We start from the raw sequence: 21542 nt of genomic DNA, 5'->3' as shown, positions 1-21542 counted from the left end.
CCTAGCATTCGCAAGAAGTAGAATTGGTTGGTCATGGTCAGACGTCTATTCCTATTCAACATCCGAATTGCCAAACTCAATTTTCTAGATAACGAAGGGTTAACCAAAAAAATGTTAATTTTGAAAAACGCCTTGATTGAATATAGATTACTGTTTTTATCATATCTAGATTAGTGAAACACGATTAATAATTAGCGGAAGCTACGAATTACTGAAAACGACCTCTGGGAGAGAAGCTATTATTTTTAAAGATTTTACAGCAGAAAAATTACAACATGTTGCACAATACTTTTAACCTCGGAGTAGTCACGTCCGTTGTAGTTTTTACAACGAAGTTAATAATGTTTATATTCTTTTACCTCTTTACCCTTCTGTCTGTGAAAGTCTTCACAAAGGAAAATAAATAAAAACATTGAACTTTTAAATAAAAACTTTAATAACAGAAATTATTAACGTTCGGTGTCGCATTGTTTATTTGAAAGTGTTCTGTGATTTCAAAGGATACAGTTGCCATCCACGTAATCATTCTAGAGTTAAATAATGCACTTGTTTTAAAATGAAAATTCGTTAATTTAAGAGAGAACGTCGAACGGTAACTTAGAGTGATTGTTGCATCATTTTGGTGCATGCAAAAGCATTGTCATCGGAAATATAGTAGAAATAAAGAGAATTCGGGCAACAGGTAGCAGAAAATTTAAGGGCAGTATCTCTGTGACAATATAACGTAAAAATCGAGAATAAGATAATTGTCGAACTAACGATTAAAATTCACCGGTGCCAACAAATACTATACCTGTTGCCGAGTATTTAATATAGCCCACACAAAAGAAAACACGACTCGAAAACAGAACTCGACGTATTTCCAATAAATTATTAACCGGAAAGGGCTAACAACAAAATAAGTCTTTTTAATTCTTTATGAGCGGTTTTATTTTCGTCAATATTTTCCTTCTTTTAAAAAATCCTCAAAGAAGATATTTTTACTGTTTTTCATTGTAAAATATGCTTGAATATATACGACATAGATATTTTGAAGATCAAACGTTTAATCTCAAACTTCTTTCACAGTCATACAGTATAATGTAAAAACTGTGCCAAATACCTTTGTGCAGCACTATACTCTCCCATCAACTGAACAGAAAAATTCATCGATATCGTTCATCGGAATGAACGAAAAAATGGTTAAAAAATTGTAGAACAGGGGTAAAGATCGAACACGTTGAACAGAAAACATATTTCTATATATTTCAAACGGAACCGTATAATGTTTTATTTACAATAGTCCGTTAGTATCGCAAAACGAGTACGTTACTATATAATATGTTTATGTATAGTATTCAAGACTTAATAATACGCACGAAGCAACGGACATACGTTTCCTTCGACAAGGTTTTTTAAAATTCGTGAACAAAGAGTTTTCCTGGGAAGCGTTCTCGAACAGTGTCTTTTACTTTTATCTTCGGCTATCTAGAAAATAAAAAAGGAGGCAAGACAGAGACAGAGAAGAGACGAATGGGGTATAGTGGTCGAATAAGAAACCGTGTTTGGTACGGTTTCTCGATGTGATGGGGGGGTCGTAGTGTAAAATGAAGATGAGATCGAAGGGGAATCGACGTAGCGGAGCTTATCTATAATAAGTGCAGGTACCGTTAGATTAATCAAGTAACATGCGATAGAGCGTTATTATACATAAGTATCGATAGAAATAGACTTTACACTAGTCGCCGCTTTTTCTAGTCTGTTAACCGTACGCATTATTCCATTTTCTTTTCGGGCGTCGTTTATAGTACGTTACGATCAAAATTCATCGCGTTTTTCTTCTCTTTTTTTTTTTCTTTTGTTTATTGGCGTTTCCACGTTCCGACGAATCAAATTTCCCAGCGATCGATTCTACGATCGACGGACCTAAAATTTTATAATGGGTCTATCTAATCGCATCGACGTCTTCTCACGCGACCGATGATTCGAAACGCATGGCGTTTTGGACTCGATGATCGCTCGCGAGGCGCTAATCGGCTAACGAATTGGCACTAAACCGACTTGATATGAGAGATATGGGAATGCGTGCAGACGGACCAGGCCACCATCAGTTTTTTTTTTTTTTGTTTTGTTCAGGATTGTCCGCGTGACGCTTCATGGGCTTCCTGTGCGATTCTCCGGAACGCGTTGTTCAAGTGCACTGACACAGTGCTCGGCCTACATACCGTGCAAAACAACGGTAATGTCTCGATACTTGCGAAAAACTCGGGACCAAAATCTGTGTACAAACTGCATTCCCCGTTCTCTTGCAGCCAGCTTCGAAAGTGGAGAAGTATCACGAGCAAACGAAACATCGGAACCAGCGTGGGAATATAAAACTTTTTTCGTTCTCGTGATTCCTCATCAAACTTTTACCGACATATTTGCGACATTTTCCTGATTGAAACGACTCCAAACACGACACAATTCGAGTCGTATTTACTTCTTTAATTCACGATACAGTGACACCTCGATTATGCGAACTATAGAACACGAGCGTTAGTAGAGCAGTTACGTAGTACAATAAATCGCGTTGTGTATCAGTCGCTTTAGTTTGATTTGTTTACATGGAATACACGCACGTACTTGGATAATGAAAAATTCACATATCATCCGTTCGCATAATCGAGGCTCTACTAAATTGCGAATTGAACAAGCGAGTATCGTCCGAATTGTATCGTGTTTGGTCTTGTTTTAATCGGAAAAATGTCACGAATGTAATGGTAGACGCTTCACGAAGAAACAATTAAAGACAAGAAAGTTTTGGTATTGTTTCGCTGGCATATCTAATCTCGGTTACACTTCTCCGCAATCGGGCTCCTCGAGAGATATACCCCAAGGTAATGGAGACAACTGTGTCGCAAGTATCGTGCGCATCTCTTTCACGTGTATCGAAGCATTACGATCGATTCTATCGAACATTAAATTTCTTGCTTTCACTGCGTTGGTATAACGATAGGCTCACTTTATGTCTCGCTTCATTGTATGCTTTTTATATCTAATCTAGCGTATTCCGTGTACACTGGCAGCCAAAGGTACGAGACCAACGTCCACAAGCAACATTCGCAGATCACTTTTCTGTTGTAAAAGTTGTTTTCACAGTGTAAAATTTACTCTTCGTTTGCTACGATTTTGTAATTTGATACAGTGACTATTTTCGGATTTCGAGATGCACGGTCCATTTTCTGTTCGAGCGAGATGGAATTCAAAGCTGAACATTTATTGTTGACCATGCTCGATATGTGCCGGAACTCGCCGCAAAATAATGGCAGTTCAACTGATTTGGCGTTGCGTGAAATTATATGCACACGGTCTGATTTAAGTGACATTTCGTTTGGACTCATAACAGCGTCCGCGATGTCCGAACTGTTAACGGCAGTGTAAAAGAATGCTCATAAACGATAACAGACTCGACAAATGCACTCGTTCGCATGCATTTAATTTCGGCGTGTAACATTCAACACTATTTCCGTGGATTACTGTCTTCCCCCTTTATCGGTGTAGAGACTTGGCGTCATACTTTTGGTCGATAGTGTATTTTAGAATTATTAATACATCCTATATCACGTTACATATTTATTTTCTAGACAGACTTAAACGTACGAAATCTTTATTTTCACAAGCACGTGCTGATAAAACGTTGAACGACATCGTTAATTAGAATAACGTCCATACCAACAGTTAATATCAATTTTTCATCGGTGATTCCTCATTTTATTGGTTTATACTCCGATTAGCGTAGAACAACGTACCTCTTACTGTACACGTTTAACTAGTTATTTACGTTTTAAAAAACTTTTACTCGGTAACACTCATTGGCTGAAGGTATTCTTAAAAAACATGGCAGCACCAGTCAGTCATGCTTGGCGATTGACAATAACGCGAAAAACAAACAAAAATAACAAATGATCACGAGAACGTTATTCAAGCATGTTATTGCAAATACAGATGCCTGTGACGATCGTCAGTGGACTGCAGATTTTATGCAATCACAATAACAATGGCCGGATGGAAAACACTAGAACAGCCGAGCACGAAAAGTGACTAATTTGTATTGCCTTTGAAAATTAGCAGGACCACATTTATCGAGTCGTTGCTCGATTATTTGCACATAGTACGTTCGAACGAACAAGTCCACAAAACGATCTTTACAATCTTAAAGCTTGCGAAATAAAGAATTCAAAATCCGCCATTTCGACGGGTTCGGTGGTTCCAGCATTAAACAAGAAAAATATTCGGAGAATTTGAACATACCTATATATTATTTTCAATTTAAAAAAAATCGTTTGTCTTTCGCACAAAGATCCGCAGTCTCGTGTAACTGACGGTTGATTAATTAAACGAGGACGTGTATAATGCGAGCCTATCCTAATAGCAACCAGCGATAGTCACCGATTCGAAAGTTCACATTCGATCACCCGACAGAGTCTCGCGTGAAATTACACGTTGCTTGGCTTGAACCTCGTCCGACGCGTGTACCATCCGTTCCGTTTCCGTTTAGTATGAAAATGTTGAATCGCGCCTGATCGTCCCGTGGGTCGAGCGTTTTGAGCAAAGGTGCCACGTGACAGAAGGCGCGAGAGAGATCGCCGAAGAAGTCGCGCTCGATCGTTCGATTGCGCGCACGCCAACGGAAAATCGATTAGCAAGCTTCGAGTGGGGAATGAGTGCCGACACGCAGGCCCCAGCTGGAAATCCCTTCCCGGCGAGGAAGGTAATTAGTCCAACTCGATGGACGCCTTGAGTAAGGCCGAGTAAGGATTCACAACCATTCTAGATGTACCGGGTCGCGACGTAGTTTCCGTACGCTTCGAAACAACCGGGCGAACCGCGCCGATTCCGCGCAACATTCACTGATCGTTTAAACTCATCAGATTCTCAACGATTCAATATAAATGTAATCATTTAGCAACGCATAGAACTACTCAACTTGATAAGTACTCTCCAACAAATCGATATTCCGTCTCGCAATGTTTAACTTTTGCAACGTATCCTCGAACTTCAAACGCGATTTGCACAGGACGTTTCACACGAGAATTTTTGTTACAATTCTTCCGATGTTATTTCAATGTGATGTTGGTACGTATTTTTTCACGAACAATTTGTCTTTTAATTTGTTCTGATCCCTCGGACTCTTGCGTTCTCTTTCGATATAAGGCGATGGCTCGGGACCGGATTTCGTCGTATTACGGACGAAGAAGAAGAAGAGGGGATGGCGATTCTCTTATTTCGAAATAAGAAGCGTCGTCTTGTATCGGCATGAAATTGTACGTATTGACGGTTGCTCGAGCTTATCCCCACCGCGACGGGTCACGAATGACCCCGGCAAAATGTTTGTTCTCCGTTGACGACACTATGGAGACATTCATAATCGAATGCTGCACAGTAATAACGGGAATATTAGTTTCATTTGCCTTGCAATGTAGCAAATCAGTAAAAGAAGTCGGAATAAATAGATCCATAAACATTTTCAATCTTTCCTCCTCAGAAATTCTTGGTTGACAAAAGCTTCGATTTAACAGTTGGATAAACAGAAATTGAAATTGAAATTATTTATATATTCACCTAGGTAATCAGAAATTATCTTCCTCCGATTTTAAAGAGTCCAGGGACATGTAAACTAAATAGAATCGTATTTTATGAAACGGCCTGTACAACTGCAAATTATATATGTATGTACATATCATATGCATATAGATTTATAATACTCGAGTGCAATCGGGTAATTTCGCCTAGTCAATTCGCTAACTATGGTCGCTAGGTCACGTTGTTTCGTAGCTTATGGAACAAATCGCTCATCCCTTCGAAAAACAGAACTGAAATACTGATCTCTACGGCTGTAAACTACATACGCACGACGCGTGTATATTATCCTGTGCACCTGCGCATCGCGCGAATATCTTGTTTTTTCTTTTTTTAACTAGGGCCAAAGACGCGATTGGCGTCCGCGTAAAAAACTGGTAATAACCGTTCATATCAATCTCTGTAAGATTAATTAATCGGATAATATTCACAGACTTAACTTACACTCTAGGCTTAACCTACGAATCTTATATTTTTTTTTTCTTTTTGGTGCGAAGACAGATCCTGGAGGCGATCGCGTCACTTTTCTCAGAATTACAAATCAAAAATATATAGATTATCACATAATTATTACGGACGTCAAACTTACGAATTCAAATTGATATCTCGTTCAAGAAATGATTGAAACAGGCTGGTTTTGATATAGGTTTGCAATCGTGTTCAAAGATTCAATGTTTTCAGCTTTTATGCACTCGTGGTGTCAGACTTTCAACGAGATTTTGAGACAAAGACAAAGAGAGAGAGAGAGAGAGAGAGAGAGAGAGAGAGAGAGAAAATGAAAACGCGAAAATGGAAATCATCTGAATGCGCGTGACACGAGCCTTCATAGGAATTTGATTATTCCTCTTCGAAACGCTCGATAAATCGATTGTTGCTTCTGTATTATAGCCAGAGTTTCATAATATGTGAAACCTTCTTGCGAATGACGTTTCCGTATGTGTTATTAATTTTCGACGCGTCAGAAATGATTTGGGAAATCTACTTTCTCGTACAATAAATTTTCAAACTATAAGTGTTTTTTTCCATCGCTCATAAACTTACCGAGTGCTATTCTTTCATAGACTTTTACATTCTCGACTAATATTCGATTATTCAATATCATAAACGAGAGAAAGGCATATGAATCTGCCAACAAAAACATTTTACCGCAGTAGAACAATTCGGCCTGTCCAAGCCGCGGCCCGCGGGCCACAGTTGGCCCGTTCTCCCACTTCTTCGTTCCGCTATGGTGGGAAGTGACGTTCCCCCACTATTTGACACGGTCGTATCGCCATAAGCGCGTGGCATTTAATTCTATCGCGGACCTATTCCTATCGTACATTATAACATAAGAAGGAGCCTGTGGGGGAACGGACAGATTGACAGGTGGGGACCGTGTGGCCCGCGACGAAGAAGTTGAACAGGTCCGCTATTACGTACATCGTGTACGTCACCTATTAAATAAGGAGAAAAACGGTTCACTTATTATGAAATCCCCTATAGAAACTCGGCTTGCTTTCCTCGACGAGCCGAATTTCCTTCGCACGTAGATCTCGTGAGACGAGTCCAAAGAAACATTATCTCCGGCGAGTAGAATTCGAAGCCACATCGAGATCTCGACGAACGTTTCGTTAGGGTCAAGATTTTCTGATTGATTTTCATTTTTGTTGTTTTTTTCTTGTTTATGCAATTGCTTTCTACTTGTCGTTTCAGTTTTTTACCCGAATCTGGTTAAGCACGACTTACGAGTACGGTACACGAGCTGATCCGCTTATCCTATTAGAAACAAATGCTGCGTTAAAACGTGCCACTCAACGAATATTGATTCCACACGCTTACGTTTATCACGTTTTCGAAAGGCGCACCTCTTTCTTCTTGTTTTTCATCGTACTTCTGAACCACATTTAAATACTGGTAGATGATCGAGCTTCTCTCCGCTGAAATCAGCCGCCCCCCCCTCCCCTCCCCCTGGCTTTTTCACCCCGTTCGATTCGCGGCCCATTAATAACGTTTATTGCAATCCGTATAAAAATCTGTCGCGGCGTTTCCGTTTCGTTTTTAAAAAAAGCCACGATCCGAAAATCGTTGTACGACGAGATTATCTGTTTCTTGGTTCCACGTTGCGCGGTGTAAAAATATCGCAGACATCTGATTAATTTGTACGAGCAAGTACTTTGAGAGATTACGGGATTAGCACTTTCGACGACGACCAAGCGTCACGAGTTTCGCGATTCGCCTAATCGCTCACGTTTGTAAATTTGCACGGGGAGACCTCTCCGAAAGCGGGTTGTCGTCATTAAGAACACAGTACTGCCCTGAATTTATTATAATTTCGTGAAGGATCGAACAAACCGTACGAGATCGTAAAGCTGTTTATCTATTTCTTCGGAACGGCGAATATCCATAACCATTCCGGGTTTTCTTTTCAGCGAAAGCAACCGATCGAGCGATAAATTCTGTCGATTGAGTTACTAATGATTGGAGATAGACCGACTCGAAATAATTCCGGTGTAACGAGTTTCTCTTCGTTGACGAAATCCACTTAACGCTGCTATTGCTTCCGAACGAACGCCTAATTTGTTGAAACGCAAAGTACGCTGGAGACTTTCAGTAGTTTCTTCGGCGTCACTCCCGCGCTGGGGGGTGAGCCCTTGGTAGCAGTCAGTATTCTTCTTCGTCTTCCTCGAACTCGTCCTCTCCGAGGATACTGTACGAGCACATCAGAAAACTTTTGATAGGAGAGACAGAATAGTTGTCCACGTCCCGCTACGTAGCTAAGCATTGCCTCGAGGAATCATATTCATCTCTCGCGGCACAAACTCTTTGGCAAATGCAATTCGGAAGTGTTCGTATCGTAGATCATTTCTGTGTCAAATTCATTGGTACAACGTTTTGATTTTATTTCCATGGCCCATGGCTCAGGATTATTTAATAGACCCTTCAACAGCAATAGTAATTTCAGTCGTGAGCCAGCAAGATAATCTAATAATTGAATCACGATTTTCAAAATTGTGATAGAAATTGTGGCACATCTAAATAATTTCGATATTGTCATTTCTATAGGGTAAGGTCTTCGTGTTACTTTTAGAGGTTGGTAGGTTTAGTATTGAAATACTTAGTATGGTAATAGTTGATTTTCATACGCTTAGGACCAATATCAATTCCTCGAAGCAATTATAGAGTTGTAATAAGGTGTTGAGGTTCTTCTAGCCGCACTGGGCACTGTATACATACACGTTACTTACTCTTCCTTCCTGGCGTACTTGTCAATGAGATTGCGGCCTGGACCACCGCAAGACTTGCCCATTGGTGGACAGTACCAATAGCATAGCACAGCGACTGACACCACGTAGAGAACTATGGGTACCACTAATGCTAGTACCAGATGCCTCAAGTTCTCGTCCCAGGAGTACCTAGAGAACACAAAATATTTTTAATTTCTAAGAAACACTGTCACCTCTGACAGAAAATATTTATTCGCAAGTTGAAAGAACTGTTTACAAACACTTTGACCACCGCGTCAGGGTGACACAATATTTTGACCGATCTCAAAAATCAATTTTTACGTTGTGAGACTTTTGTCAAGTAAATTCGAGATTATCAAATGAATATTTTTAATAACCAATATTTCCAAGTACAACACCACTGATAATTATTCTACACTCTCCTCGCAAAACAAATGCTGATAACAATAACGCGTTCTGATCATGCACGATTCACGACCTCAGCGTGAAAGTGATCTGAACCGATAAACACGAATACGGAGAACCTTTCGAGAGACACGAAGCGAATTATCTATTCGCAATGTCCTTTGGAAGCCATTGTTCCGCGGACGGAAAAACCAACTAGGCGAGATGTCCCGTTAAAGTATAATTTCCAACGCAACGAGACAAGATCGATGAAGATCGCAATCTCTAACGGCACGTCATGTTTTGTATCGTTTGCAACGAGCATCGGGCACGACACGGTTTTGCACGGGTGTCCCCGTTCTTTTGCGGGAATACGGAGAATAGTATAATTATACCTCGCGACGACAGTCTCGGGGTACGTTCTGCTGTAATAGCAGGGGAATATCTTCCCTATGTTCGAGAATCCATATTTCCTCGCGAAGTCGGAACAGTTCACTCGGGGCGGGTAGCCACAGCCCTCCGTGTTCACGAAGAATTTCGTGTCTGGCACATCCCACGGAATCGAACCGAGCGGCTTCGCCATGTATTCTTCGAACGGCAGTCTCGTGTAGTTGACCCTGATTTGGTGGCAACGTAGAGCGGCGCTGGTACAACCTGTAATAATATTTTCATTCGTAACAACACGATCTTACTCCGCCCACGGCATGCTGAACAAACACGAGGCAATTACACCTTCCGTAGCGCACGGTAGTAATTAATTAGACTGCGGACCTTTGCGCGGAATAAAAATTGCCTGCATCCGTCGCGAGAAATGGAATTGAAATTTTTGGTACCAGGTCTGTAACGGGAGACATTTGTCCGAATTTATAAACAAATCTTGATATTATCATAGAGTATTTTAGTTGACTAGTTTACTGGTATAGTTTACGTTCAGTATCGCGAAATTTGTTAGCAACGCAAAAGGTTCAGAGATTGCAGTGTCACGCGTCTTAACTTTTCTATGGCTGAATTCGTTCACATTCTTGCGCATTTTTTAAACATATTTTTGAGCCTACTTTGAGGTCAATATTGATATTGGACAGCATAGTTTTGAAGGTCCTTTGAGGTCGACATTGACGCTCTTATCGCAGAATAATAAAAATAGAAATGGCTAATGACGTGAACCGGATACTGGAAAATTATAATTTGGATGGAACATTTTTATCCCTGAGTTCGTGGGGATCCTAATTCCGCTATTCCAGAGTTGATAACTGAACAGTAATCGTTAACCTTTAACTTTTTTCATTTTTGTTGCAACGGTTACGGTCTCTGGAAATAACGGATACAAGGAACCGGTACAAATTAACAGAGACAAGGAACAGATGCAAATGAACAGACACAAGGAACAGATACAAATGAACGGATGCAAGGAACAGAGACAAGGAACAGGTATAAATTGACAATTACAAGAAACAGGTATAAATTGACAATTACAAGAAACAGGTATAAATTGACAATTACAAGAAACAGGTATAAATTGACAATTACAAGGAACAGATACAAATTATGAGAGACAATGGAGGAATACAAATTAACAGATACAAGGAACAGATGCAAATAAACTGATGCAAACGAACAGAGACAAGGAACAGATACAAATGAACAGATACAAGAAACAGGTACAAATTAAGAGAGACAATGGATGGATACAAATGAACAGATACAAGGAACAGATACAAAGGAACAGATGCAAGGAACAGATACAAATAAACTGATGCAAACAAACAAAGACAAGGAACAGATACAAATGAACAGATACAAATTAACAGTTACAAGGAACAGGTACAAATTAAGAGAGACAATGGATGGATACAAATGAACAGATACAAGGAACGGATAGAAATGAACAGATACAAGGGACAGATGCAAATGAACAGATAGAAGGAACAGATACAAAGGAACAGATGCAAGGAACAGATGCAAATAAACTGATGCAAACAAACAGAGACAAGGAACAGATACAAGAAACAGGTACAAATTAACAGTTACGAGGAACAGGTACAAATTAAGAGAGACAATGGATGGATACAAATGAACAGATACAAGGAACGGATAGAAATGAACAGATACAAGGGACAGATGCAAATGAACAGATAGAAGGAACAGATACAAAGGAACAGATGCAAGGAACAGATGCAAATAAACTGATGCAAACAAACAGAGACAAGGAACAGATACAAGAAACAGGTACAAATTAACAGTTACGAGGAACAGATACAAATTAAGAGAGACAATGGATGGATACAAATGAACAGATACAAGGAACAGATAGAAATGAACAGATACAAGGGACAGATGCAAATGAACAGATAGAAGGAACAGATACAAATGAACAAATACAAGAAACAAATACAAATGAACGGATGCAAGGAAGAGAGACAAGGAACAGATGCAAGGAACAGATACAAATTAACAGTTACGAGGAGCAGATACAAGTTAAGGAAGACAATGGATGGATAGAAATCAAGAGATAGAAGGACCAGTTGGTGGACAACGGTTGCATTACCTTCTCTACAGCTGGCCCAAGAGCAATTCTTCAGTCCCTCAGCGTAAACGTGATCGGTGACAACGCAGGCAACGGCGTGCGGTGAAAAATCGGCCAGGATCGTCGAAATCGCTGGCTCGACGACGAAAGGAATTAAAAATAGGAAGGCGAAAACGGCGAGGATTGCTGTGGTGCCCAGGCAGAGGGACGTGTAGAACTTAGCCTTCTCGACCAGAGATGCGACCTCCACCACCGGTAGCACCCCACCCATCGTGCTCGACTTGGTATCCTCTTCCTGGGCACCCATGATCACCGTTGACTCGTCGGAATCAATGATTGATTAGTTCCGTGGGTCTCTTGGACCCTCTTCTCCACCGTGAAATAATCTCTCTCTCTCCCTCTCTCTCTCTCTCTCTCCCTCTCTCTCTCCCTCTCGTATCGTCAGACCTTCCGCTGAGGCGTTCCTCTCGGCAGCCAATGCTTCTTCGTCTTCTCTCTTTCAAATTGCGATATTCTATCTCCGTGTAGATCGATCAGCGTAGCAGTATGTTAACTCGAGAGTGAATCGAATGGAATGGAATCTCCTCTGTTACCGTAAAAGCCAACTTTGAGCTTGTTTTTTTTTTTATCAAGAATATCTGTCCTCGTTCGGGATGGTTAATAAGGGTCAGCTTACAATTATACTTTCAAAATAGTAACGAAGCGAAGCGACGAACTGTCGAGTGAGCCGACAATACAGGTTCGGCTGCTATTGGTGCGGAGATCGTGACCGATCATATACCAGCAAGGCACGTCCTTTGATACTGAAAGTGTTCCTGGTGTATGTGTGTATATGTGTGTATGGCGTGTACGGTGTGTACGGTGTAGTTAGAATCGTTAGTTTAAGTTAATACACGAAGTGGTTTGGTGTTTAAGAAAGTTCCTTATCTATGGTCACGGCGAATCAATCAGAAGGGGGACACTTAAAAGCTACCGACGATTATCACGTGTATAAGAAAAGACGCCGAATTCTCCCTTTTGTTATTCCATATCGTTCCGTTCGAGTTATCCGTCGTATCCGAAAGTTTCTTTGAGCCAAAATTCAGGATCTCCTCCTCTTTCAGTAGCAGGAGAGTAACAGCCGAGAGCAGTGCGCGTCTTTCGCGAAAGCTTCTCCGCGAAAAAAAAAAAAAGAAAAAAAGAAAAGCACGTGCGCTCCTCGAAAAATGTCTGTGCAGCTCGGGTGCAAGTAGGAAAAATTCTTGGACTTGGTACACGTTTTTCTTTTTTTTTTTTCTTTCTTTCTTTTTTCGTTTCTTGACCCGCTTGCTCTCCGGTCTGCCTTTTACTTTTTTTCGGTTTCTCGATCCTTTTGCAGAAATATTCGTTCAAGTGTGTGTGTGTGTGTGTGTTCGTTCGCTTTTGAAGTTTTCTTTTTCGTTTTTCGTTTTTCGTTTTTTTCGCAAGATGAGAATTTTAACCACGCGTTCCCCCCCCTCCCCACACCTTTATTATGCCCGCGCAGGGAGAATATCTACTGACGAGCCGGACTCTCCTGCAGGAGGGGAATGCCTGCGAACAAAAAGAAGAAAACGTTCTATCAGAAACGCGGCTACTCAACATTCTCGAGCGATTCTCGAAGAAACTTTGGAGAAAGTTATGCGGCAGACGAATGTCCGATCACCTTGACTCGCGTACCTGAACATTTGCAACCTGCAAGTTTCACAGAACTGTGTACGAAAGCCTGTTTGCACGATCAATCCCTTGCACTGCATTATCAGAGTCAGACTCGTGACGGAGATTTGTCGAAGTAAAATTCTATTTTGTTGTTGTTGTTGTTGTTGTTGATATATACACGAATCTGGGAAATTCGAAACGACAAAGTAGTTCTAGTCAGTGTAAATCGTAGTGCAAGGGGGTTGTGTATGTTCTCTTTGTGCGTTTCACCTATAGACAATCACAAAAATACAGGTACAGTGATGGCCGAGTCAAAATGATCTTCCATTAGCCGAACGAAGCACGAGAGATATGTTAAATAGACTGTATACAATGTTTAAGTATCTTCTGAAGCTATTAACCTTTTGACTGCATATGTACAAGAACTTTTTCTTAGTACAGTAAAGTCTTGGTCTAAGCCCAGTCCTCGGGTCCGTGCTGTGACATAGATCGTGTATCGTCAGTAAGGCACCGTTCATACCGTCAATTAAATCACTAAATGCAGTTCAAATTATGTCGTGTTCGGTGTTGTTTTAATCAGAAAAATGCAACGAATCAGTTGGTGAAAGTCCCATAAAAAATAATGAAAATTAAAGAAGTTTTGTAATTGGATTAGTGGAGGGGATAGGCGAACTGACTAAGATCGTGTAGCTCCGTTCGGCTTAGACCAAGACTTTACCGTAACAACATGGACTCTTTTATTAAATTACAGTGACCAGACTCGATACTAATATTTGCAGCAATAGTTACTTATTTTAGTGATTTACATTACTTATATCAACAATGCGATTATGCCAAGCCACATATGGGAACATGATAGGTATGGTGTCGTAGCAAAGACAGAAAACACCGTAAAAAGTTTTAATATCTAAAAACGGTTTGGTGCTTTCCTGTTTTTAACAATCTTTTCGCTGTAGCAATAATTGAATTGTGAATTACTTTAGCTTGCCACGAGGATTGCCATGCGAATATCGCGTGACAGAACGTTTATGGCTTTAAACTAGCGCCGCAGTCAAAGGGTCAAATACTAATTTCTAGATGAATTTGTGGTTTGAGACGCGGTCTCTTCGTTAACGAGGTAATATCCTATGTACCAATTGTACAAGTTTTATTATATTGCTATGAATTCAGGCTACATTTTATGTTATTGACTCAGGGCTCGTACTTTTGCTGAACAGCGTACGCAGGAATTCATTTTTCGTGCAAAAATAGAACGAAATCTTAGATGAAAAAGTTTCTGTCGCGCGTGCAGATATTGAAAAATACAATTCCTCTTTTCATTAAAATGTTATTAGACGCGACAATACGATGAAGTACTCACACCGTGCATCGGTGCATCATATCACATTTACCTAAATAATTGAATCTTATCATCGACGTAGGAGTCGTAGTATTATTGATTAGTAGACTGCAGATTTTCATAGACATGCAAGAAGCAGGAGCCGTGTAGAAATTTATTTAAGTTTTGAGGCCTGAAGCTAATGTAGTCAATGTTTTGTGTAATTATAAATGTAATTAAGGACGTTTGAAAATTATCAGAAAAATACAAAAAACTTAACATCGTTTAAGGATTGCTTGTCGTGCGTCAATAAAATTTGTTTAATGAACCGTATCGTGTCCGACACGGTGAGTCTAAATAAATTGATCATTTCTAAGAAAATTTAATGATCAATGTTCTTAAATTTCTCTACCATTGTAAACGTTATCCAACAGTTTCGGTCATAAATGCATAAAATCAGCAACTTCCGATGAACTGAACAAGAATAGTTTAATAGACACTCGACAAAACCATAAAATCGGCAAACGTTAATCAACTGAACAAAAATAGTCGAATAAGGATTTACTGTTTCCGAAAAATCAACTTCTGGCAAGCAAGTACAAGTTTGCCTAGAGGTGTGTCCACGGATAAGTGTCGCAAAGGCAGACTTCTGTCAAACAAGTTTAATCTAAGTTGGACTAGCCTAGACACTCGCATAAAATCCACAATCGTTCATCAATCGAATAAAACCAGTTGAACAGCTATTTATTTCTAACATAGAGGTCCAAGTTGAACTGGAGGTGTGTCCACGGATAAGTGTCGTAAAAATAGACTCCTAACAGACAAGTATAATAGCAGTTGGACTAGACTAGACTAGATTTATTAATCGAAGAAAAATGGTTGAATTGATATTCGCTGTTTGCGAAAACTGGTCTTCCGACAAAGAAATTCAGGTCAGATCGGAGGTGTATCGCGCGTAAGTGTCGCATAGGTCCTTATGGCGCATGACGATTCTTACATGCCGGATCTCAGAGCGCCATAGCAGAGTTTCCTCCGCCAGCATCCCCTAGGTTACCCAGACCGCTCTTCTCTTTCGACGCGAGCGCGGCGGCCGTGCCCTTGAATCTCATCTTCGCGTCGTCGCCGACGACCACGCTCCTCTGGCAAAAGATCAACGTCAGGCAACTAACCACGAAGAGGACGCTAGGCAAGATCAGCGCGACCAGGAACTCCTGATAGGTGTTCTCGAGGTTGAACCGGGTCACGACGATCCCTGTGTTGCCCTCGCCGTAGAAACACGGGAACCTGGCACGGGCGTTATGATCGGACCCGTCTTTCCCGTATTCGTGCAGGAAATCCCTGCACTCGTCGCGAAGAGTGTTGACGCAACCTTCGAGGTTGATCAGCAGCCGACTCTCGTTCGCGATAATTAGGTCTTGCTCGGGCGGCGCGACCATTCTAGTCTCGTCGAGGGGCTTGGTGGCGTACAAATTCAGATAGGACAGGTATGTGAAATTGGTCAGGTCCGTGAGCAGATCTTTCTCCAGAGCGGATCCGTTGATGCAGTCGACAGCCTCGACGCCCATCGTCGAGTTGAATATTCCGTAGCAGGACGCCATCATGACGTCGCCGCGATCCTCGTGCCAGATCTCTCGATTGGTCTGCACGTCTATAGCCCTCTCGCATTGGCTCAGATAAACCTTGTCCCCGCTGAGCAGGATCATGTTCTTGTTCCTGGTCGGTATATCGACGCACCTGCGGTCACAATTGTACGGCGTTCGAATCCTCTCGCAGGTGCCCCGGTTGCAATTGAACAGGCCGTCAATGTCTATGCAAGTGATCTTGCCGCGTCTACCGGAACACTTCATCGGTGGATCGGTGTCGTGGAATATGCACTCGAACGCGTCCGTGATATTGATGCACACGCCGGAGGAGCAATTGAACGTGCCGGTCAGGTTCCGGCACTCGTCCGCGATGCATTTCGATTTCTTCGCGTTCTCCTGATCGATACCGTAGCAGGTCTTGTTCGTGGTGTTCGTGCAGTTCGCCAGCAGAATCGTCGAGCCGTTTCTGCGTAGGTTTACGTGGATCTGAACACACGGGCCGGACGTTTTCGAAAGGCACCACTCGCCGCAGCTACCCCAGTCACAGTTGTCCGCGTTCACCGCGCGAATCGTCGTGCACATCACCGGCACCTCGCTGATGCCCGACTTGAACGCTCTGGTGCTCGGCATGTAGATCGCCACCGTCAAATAGACCAAAGCGACGGATGACAGTACCGCCGTCATCTGGCAGATGCAAATCGTCCCGCATATCCGGCCGTCCTGCGGCGGGATCACCAGATTCTCCACTGGCACTGGCTTCGGCATCGTGTCTGATTTCTCGTCCGGACAGGCGTCGTCGTCTCTACTCCAACATCTCACACAGGTTTGCCCATTTCGATCACGCGCCACCCTCTACATCATCGTCCCGGCGATTCGACCACACACTCCTGTCCTATATTCTCCACGGTTGATCGGTCGAATCTATAGTCTCGGCCCGAACCTTGCTGTAGAGGACATCGACGTTTTATCGATACTCGCTGCCACAGATTTCGCCACAGGTTCTTCACCAGCGATACGGCCACAGTCCCTGAACGCTACAGTCCCATCGAAGCTTACGAGCTTTCCAGCTGTCGACCTATCACCGCCCAGATTGGCGTACCATTCTCTTGATGCATTCCACTGGTGTCCTCTATGCTGATGTTGGGGTAGGTCGGGCCGATGGACCGACGCCGATCGCGAATTTCGACGACCTCGACAGGACGGACCGGACAATTACGCGAGGTTTCGCACCGCGAAAATTCCGAGGTTCGTTCTCGCAAGCTCGGCGACGGCGACGGCGACGGCGACGACGACGACGACGACGACGGCGACGGCGTTCTTTTCACGGCAGGACGAGGCTGGCCGCACGCGTGTTCTGCTTTCGGTCGCTTTGCGCCTCGTGTGGGGTGCGCGGCGTGAAAAGCTCGGGCGGCGACGCGCATCGATCACTTTTGCCCCCGCGCACGCGCACCGACGAACTGCAACGACGCCGTGCAACTGCCGCATTTGACGTCATCGAGCGACGCCGCCGCGCCGCCCCGTGCCATCCGGATCGTCTCTGTTGCAGCCTGATCGTCCAGAGATGGCAGGAAAAACGAATCTCCCCGGATAAAATGTGTGCGATGCTTCCCGATCTTTATCCGATTTTTTTTTTTTTTTGCTTTCGAAATCGAATTCCAAGGTCGGAATTTCTTTGCGGAATATCGCCACCATTTTCCTTGGAGCAGTGTACGGAGAACCAGATCGGGGGGTCTTAGCCTAATCGCGATTTTGACAAACTTCCGACTCTTTGCGTGTTCACTTTTTTTTTCCCCCCCGTTCTTTGTTACGAGGGTAAGTCAAGTGGTCGCCGGATTTTTTATTGTACCACAGAGTAGGCGTTCTTATCTAGATGAGACCAAGTGGAAGTTCAAGTAGGCATGTCGCACACTCGATCCGTGTCATGGGCTATTCCACTCGACCATGTTCTCGATAGCTCGGACGACGAATGAGCGAATATTAGATCGTTCGAGAAATTCTGCGGAGTATTTGCTGAACGAAAATTTGCACATTTGTTTTTCTTGCCTAATTGTTTGAACTGGCTACGAATATTAACTTTGTCTGTGTCCAACTGTTTTGCAAGCTCGTTTATTGATTTAGCAGGGTCTCCTCTTGGAGGAAAGTAGTAATTCTGGACTCAGAATTTAAAAAAAAAATATTAACGATTGAAGGTGCAAAACACATTAAAATATTTCATCAGACGTTACTGAAATCGTTTGTTAACGAACGCCAACACGATTAAAAGACAATGCATCGAGACAAACGTCACAAGAAACCATCTAGGTTATTTGAACCTGAATATGTTTTTTGATAAAACTTTTCAATCAAAAGTGACACTTGTATTTCGATAAAAATACATCCAAATTTCATATATATTTTCACAGAAAACAACTATGACGCTTGAATGTAGGGAGAAGCGGTCTGCAATGTTGTATCGTCATAGGTATACCACTGTAAGGCAAGACCTCTTTAAATAAATATTATTCGATAGCGCGCCAGGTGGAACTAGGTTGAAGATCAGCCATGTTAACTTTCTTTAACCGTATCGTATGACGCTTGATGTTCTAACGAGGTTGGATCAGGTTATTATGTGTCGTTGCGATAACTACGAAACTCTAGGAACTGTGCGAATCGAGATTTTCTATAAATATTACATAAACTATTACAGGTTGAGACATTGTTCTACTTCCAAAAATAAAGTATCTGCCCCCTATAATGTGTTTCCAAAGAATATATAGGTAACCAATTCGTTTCTTGAATTTCAAAGTAACGATAACACATCAAATTATAAAATATTGGAATATTCATAAAAATCTGTACTCAATTTTTGACGACCATTCACTATCATGATCCATTTACATTTAATTGAATTATGTAACGTACATAGCATCCGGGTTGTAAGTATTATACAGCTCAATTTGTAATGATTCTAAATTGCTTGGTTCACGTTATAGAAACAATTTATAAACTAGAAAATTCCTTAAAATGGGTAAACATAGAGTAGAAATGTCAATAATGTTTGTTACTATACACGTTCTCTTGTATTTTAAAAATATGCAGATACTGTACATGCATACTGATCTGGAGTCTACTAATCACATCGATTATCAAAAATGACTTCCATTCAAATTTCAATTTTACATAAATTTAATTCTCATGATATAAACCGTATCTGCTTTCCATGTATTTGAAAAAGTATGACGTTATAATAATGCACAATTTCAATACAGACACATGTATGCACTTTTGACCCGGAGCTTTACTACAAATATGACGATTTATGTAAATATAACGGTCTGTCAATAAATAAGTAGAAGCAGAAAGATTGATCGGGAACCACCCTCGAAAACGTCGACTTCGTTCTTCCTTGGGTAACAGGTGAAATTGGAAATGCATTGAATTTTAGATATCCTAGATTCTCGGTGAGGAAATACTGTTGCAGTGCAAAACTGCTGGGAAAAGGCGAAGGGGCACAATATTTGAAGAAAACACGTTCCACTGCTGTACGTTTCTTGCACGATATTTGCATGGATTGCGTTAATTTTTTCCCGGAGACCATCAGCGACGAACACGAACCGCCGGGGTAACTGTGACACAGTTTTCCCTACCATAGTGCTTTCAAAACGTGTGACACAGTTTGGAGAGTGAAGCAACAGTGGTATGGAAGACAAAAAGCGCGGACCTTAAAGCACTGAAGCGTAATTAATTGCGTACACATTTTTTCCGAATATCCTCTGCGATTTTTTATTTAAAATACACTCTGCGTTAAATTGGACTGAAATTCTAGAAGAAGAAATTCTAAAAGACTAAATTGGTCGGACGGTTGAATCGAGATAATAAGTCCTTAACCCTTAAGCGCATAGGTAACCTAAATATTAGGAACATGAATGCATACATGGGGTCCATTGAGGACCCCACTCACCTAATTCCTTGCTAACTTTGATTACAGAAACAATTTATTTCTGTAAACACATTAAACATAACCTAAATATTGCTGGAAGCAAATAGTTGAACTCTCAGTTCACGAATGGCGCGGCTAAAAATATTAACACAAAATCCAACACTGGGGTCCTTTGCGGACCCCACTCATGCATTTAAGGGTTAATAAGTTTTCTATTAAAAAGTTCCTTTTTCTGATAGGAACGTTTCAAAACCACATTCACCATTTATGACACGCCTAGAAAAATATTTTACTGGTTAAATAACATCTGACAGAACTCCAAGAACCGCAATTTTCCACGAAAATTCGTAGTTACGCGATTACATGGATCCGAATCTCTCGCGAGGTCATAGTGCTTTGAGTACATAGTGAGCAGGGAAAAGGGTTTCAAGTGCCCCGGTAAGTGCAGCAGGTATGTACAATGCAAATGACGTTCACGCGTGCGTGCACGAGAGTAATGGCGAAGAGAGAGTGTATATGCGTGTGTGTGTGTATGCGAGGGCACCTGTGATCGCGGGATTTTTAATCGCGAAATTAAAACGGGCTGCCGGGATAACGTTCCTCCACCCCCCCCCCCCTCCGGAACCACTTAATTATCACCAAGCATTTTCCATAACATGGTACGCTCCAGTTTTTTTTTAATTCGCGGCAACTCGATATGCCGCCATCAGGTTGCGACACAGTTTTCGGTCGGCAGAGGGAACATTCGGAATGGGTTGACACAGTTAGGCGAACGGGAGGAATGGCGACGCAGGGGGAAAAAAGAGGAAACGAAGAAGGAATGGGAGGCTCGACGCGTTAGCACGTAATGTAGTTTATCGAGCGTCAGCCGCAGACGGTGTGGCGCCGCGTTCCTCGCGACCCCCTCCGTCATGCGTGTCTCGCCTGCCACTTACAATTCCACTGCGAGATTTCACCCGCATCGCGTATGAAAATTCAGTATGCACTCGAGACACGGGCAACCGTTGCTCCGAGGGGCACTGGCCTGACTATACGTCGGGATCCGGAATAACGAAACCTACTCGGCATTCTCCGCGAGCACGCCGCGCCACGGCGACATAATCGTACCACGTCCATGGGGTTTCGGGTACTCGGGGTGAGTCACTTAACTGTACCACCGAAAGGGTATTGCCGGTCGGAGATAGCCTCGGACGAAACGAAAAGGCTAATGGACCCATTCGATACGGCATCGAGAGAAACCACGATGTGCAAAATTTTACACCCCGTATCTGAACCGGGAGGGTAGTCATGAAATGTAATTATTGGTTTTTGGCTTGTTTTAGCTATTGAGTCG

The 21542-nt window shown here is 42.1% G+C and overlaps 2 protein-coding genes across 5 annotated transcripts; both read right to left on the bottom strand.

Annotated features, from left to right (window-relative positions):
- Positions 1-1653: 1653 nt before the first annotated feature.
- Teh2 (tipE homolog 2 phospholipid transfer protein) lies at positions 1654-12040 on the bottom strand. Of its 4 annotated transcripts, none has more exons than XM_076802221.1 (4): positions 11755-12040; positions 9605-9863; positions 8815-8993; positions 1654-8308 (listed from the first exon to the last, which is right to left on the bottom strand). In XM_076802221.1, the coding sequence occupies exons 1-3, from the start codon at positions 12038-12040 to the stop codon at positions 8822-8824; spliced, it is 717 nt and encodes a 238-aa protein (XP_076658336.1). In that variant the 3' UTR covers positions 1654-8308; positions 8815-8821. The 4 variants fall into 4 exon arrangements, with proteins under 4 accessions (XP_076658336.1, XP_076658335.1, XP_076658333.1 ...); XM_076802220.1 differs by having other exon boundaries at positions 1654-8287; XM_076802218.1 differs by having other exon boundaries at positions 8826-8993.
- Positions 12041-13154: 1114 nt separating this feature from the next.
- Teh3 (tipE homolog 3 phospholipid transfer protein) lies at positions 13155-17128 on the bottom strand. The gene is made up of 2 exons (XM_076802203.1): positions 15705-17128; positions 13155-13284 (listed from the first exon to the last, which is right to left on the bottom strand). The coding sequence occupies exon 1, from the start codon at positions 17053-17055 to the stop codon at positions 15715-15717; it is 1341 nt and encodes a 446-aa protein (XP_076658318.1). The 5' UTR covers positions 17056-17128; the 3' UTR covers positions 13155-13284; positions 15705-15714.
- Between the last annotated feature and the right edge of the window lie 4414 nt (positions 17129-21542).

Source organism: Halictus rubicundus, chromosome 16 (assembly GCF_050948215.1).
Source record: "Halictus rubicundus isolate RS-2024b chromosome 16, iyHalRubi1_principal, whole genome shotgun sequence".
NCBI lineage: Eukaryota > Metazoa > Arthropoda > Insecta > Hymenoptera > Halictidae > Halictus > Halictus rubicundus.
Note: the sequence above shows the minus strand (reverse complement) of the source record. Positions and strands in the feature narration are given on the sequence as shown.

Bases quoted from the DNA above. Each gene is read 5' to 3' on its own strand.
- Teh3 (XM_076802203.1), bottom strand. From the start codon at position 17,055: ATGCCGAAGCCAGTGCCAGTGGAGAATCTGGTGATCCCGCCGCAGGAC.
- Teh2 (XM_076802218.1), bottom strand. From the start codon at position 12,040: ATGGGTGCCCAGGAAGAGGATACCAAGTCGAGCACGATGGGTGGGGTG. The intron at 9,864-11,754 runs GTAATGCAACCG...ATATTATTACAG, and splicing joins TTGGGCCAGCTGTAGAGAAG to GTTGTACCAGCGCCGCTCTA. The intron at 8,994-9,604 runs GTATAATTATAC...TGTGTTCTCTAG, and splicing joins CCCGAGACTGTCGTCGCGAG to GTACTCCTGGGACGAGAACT.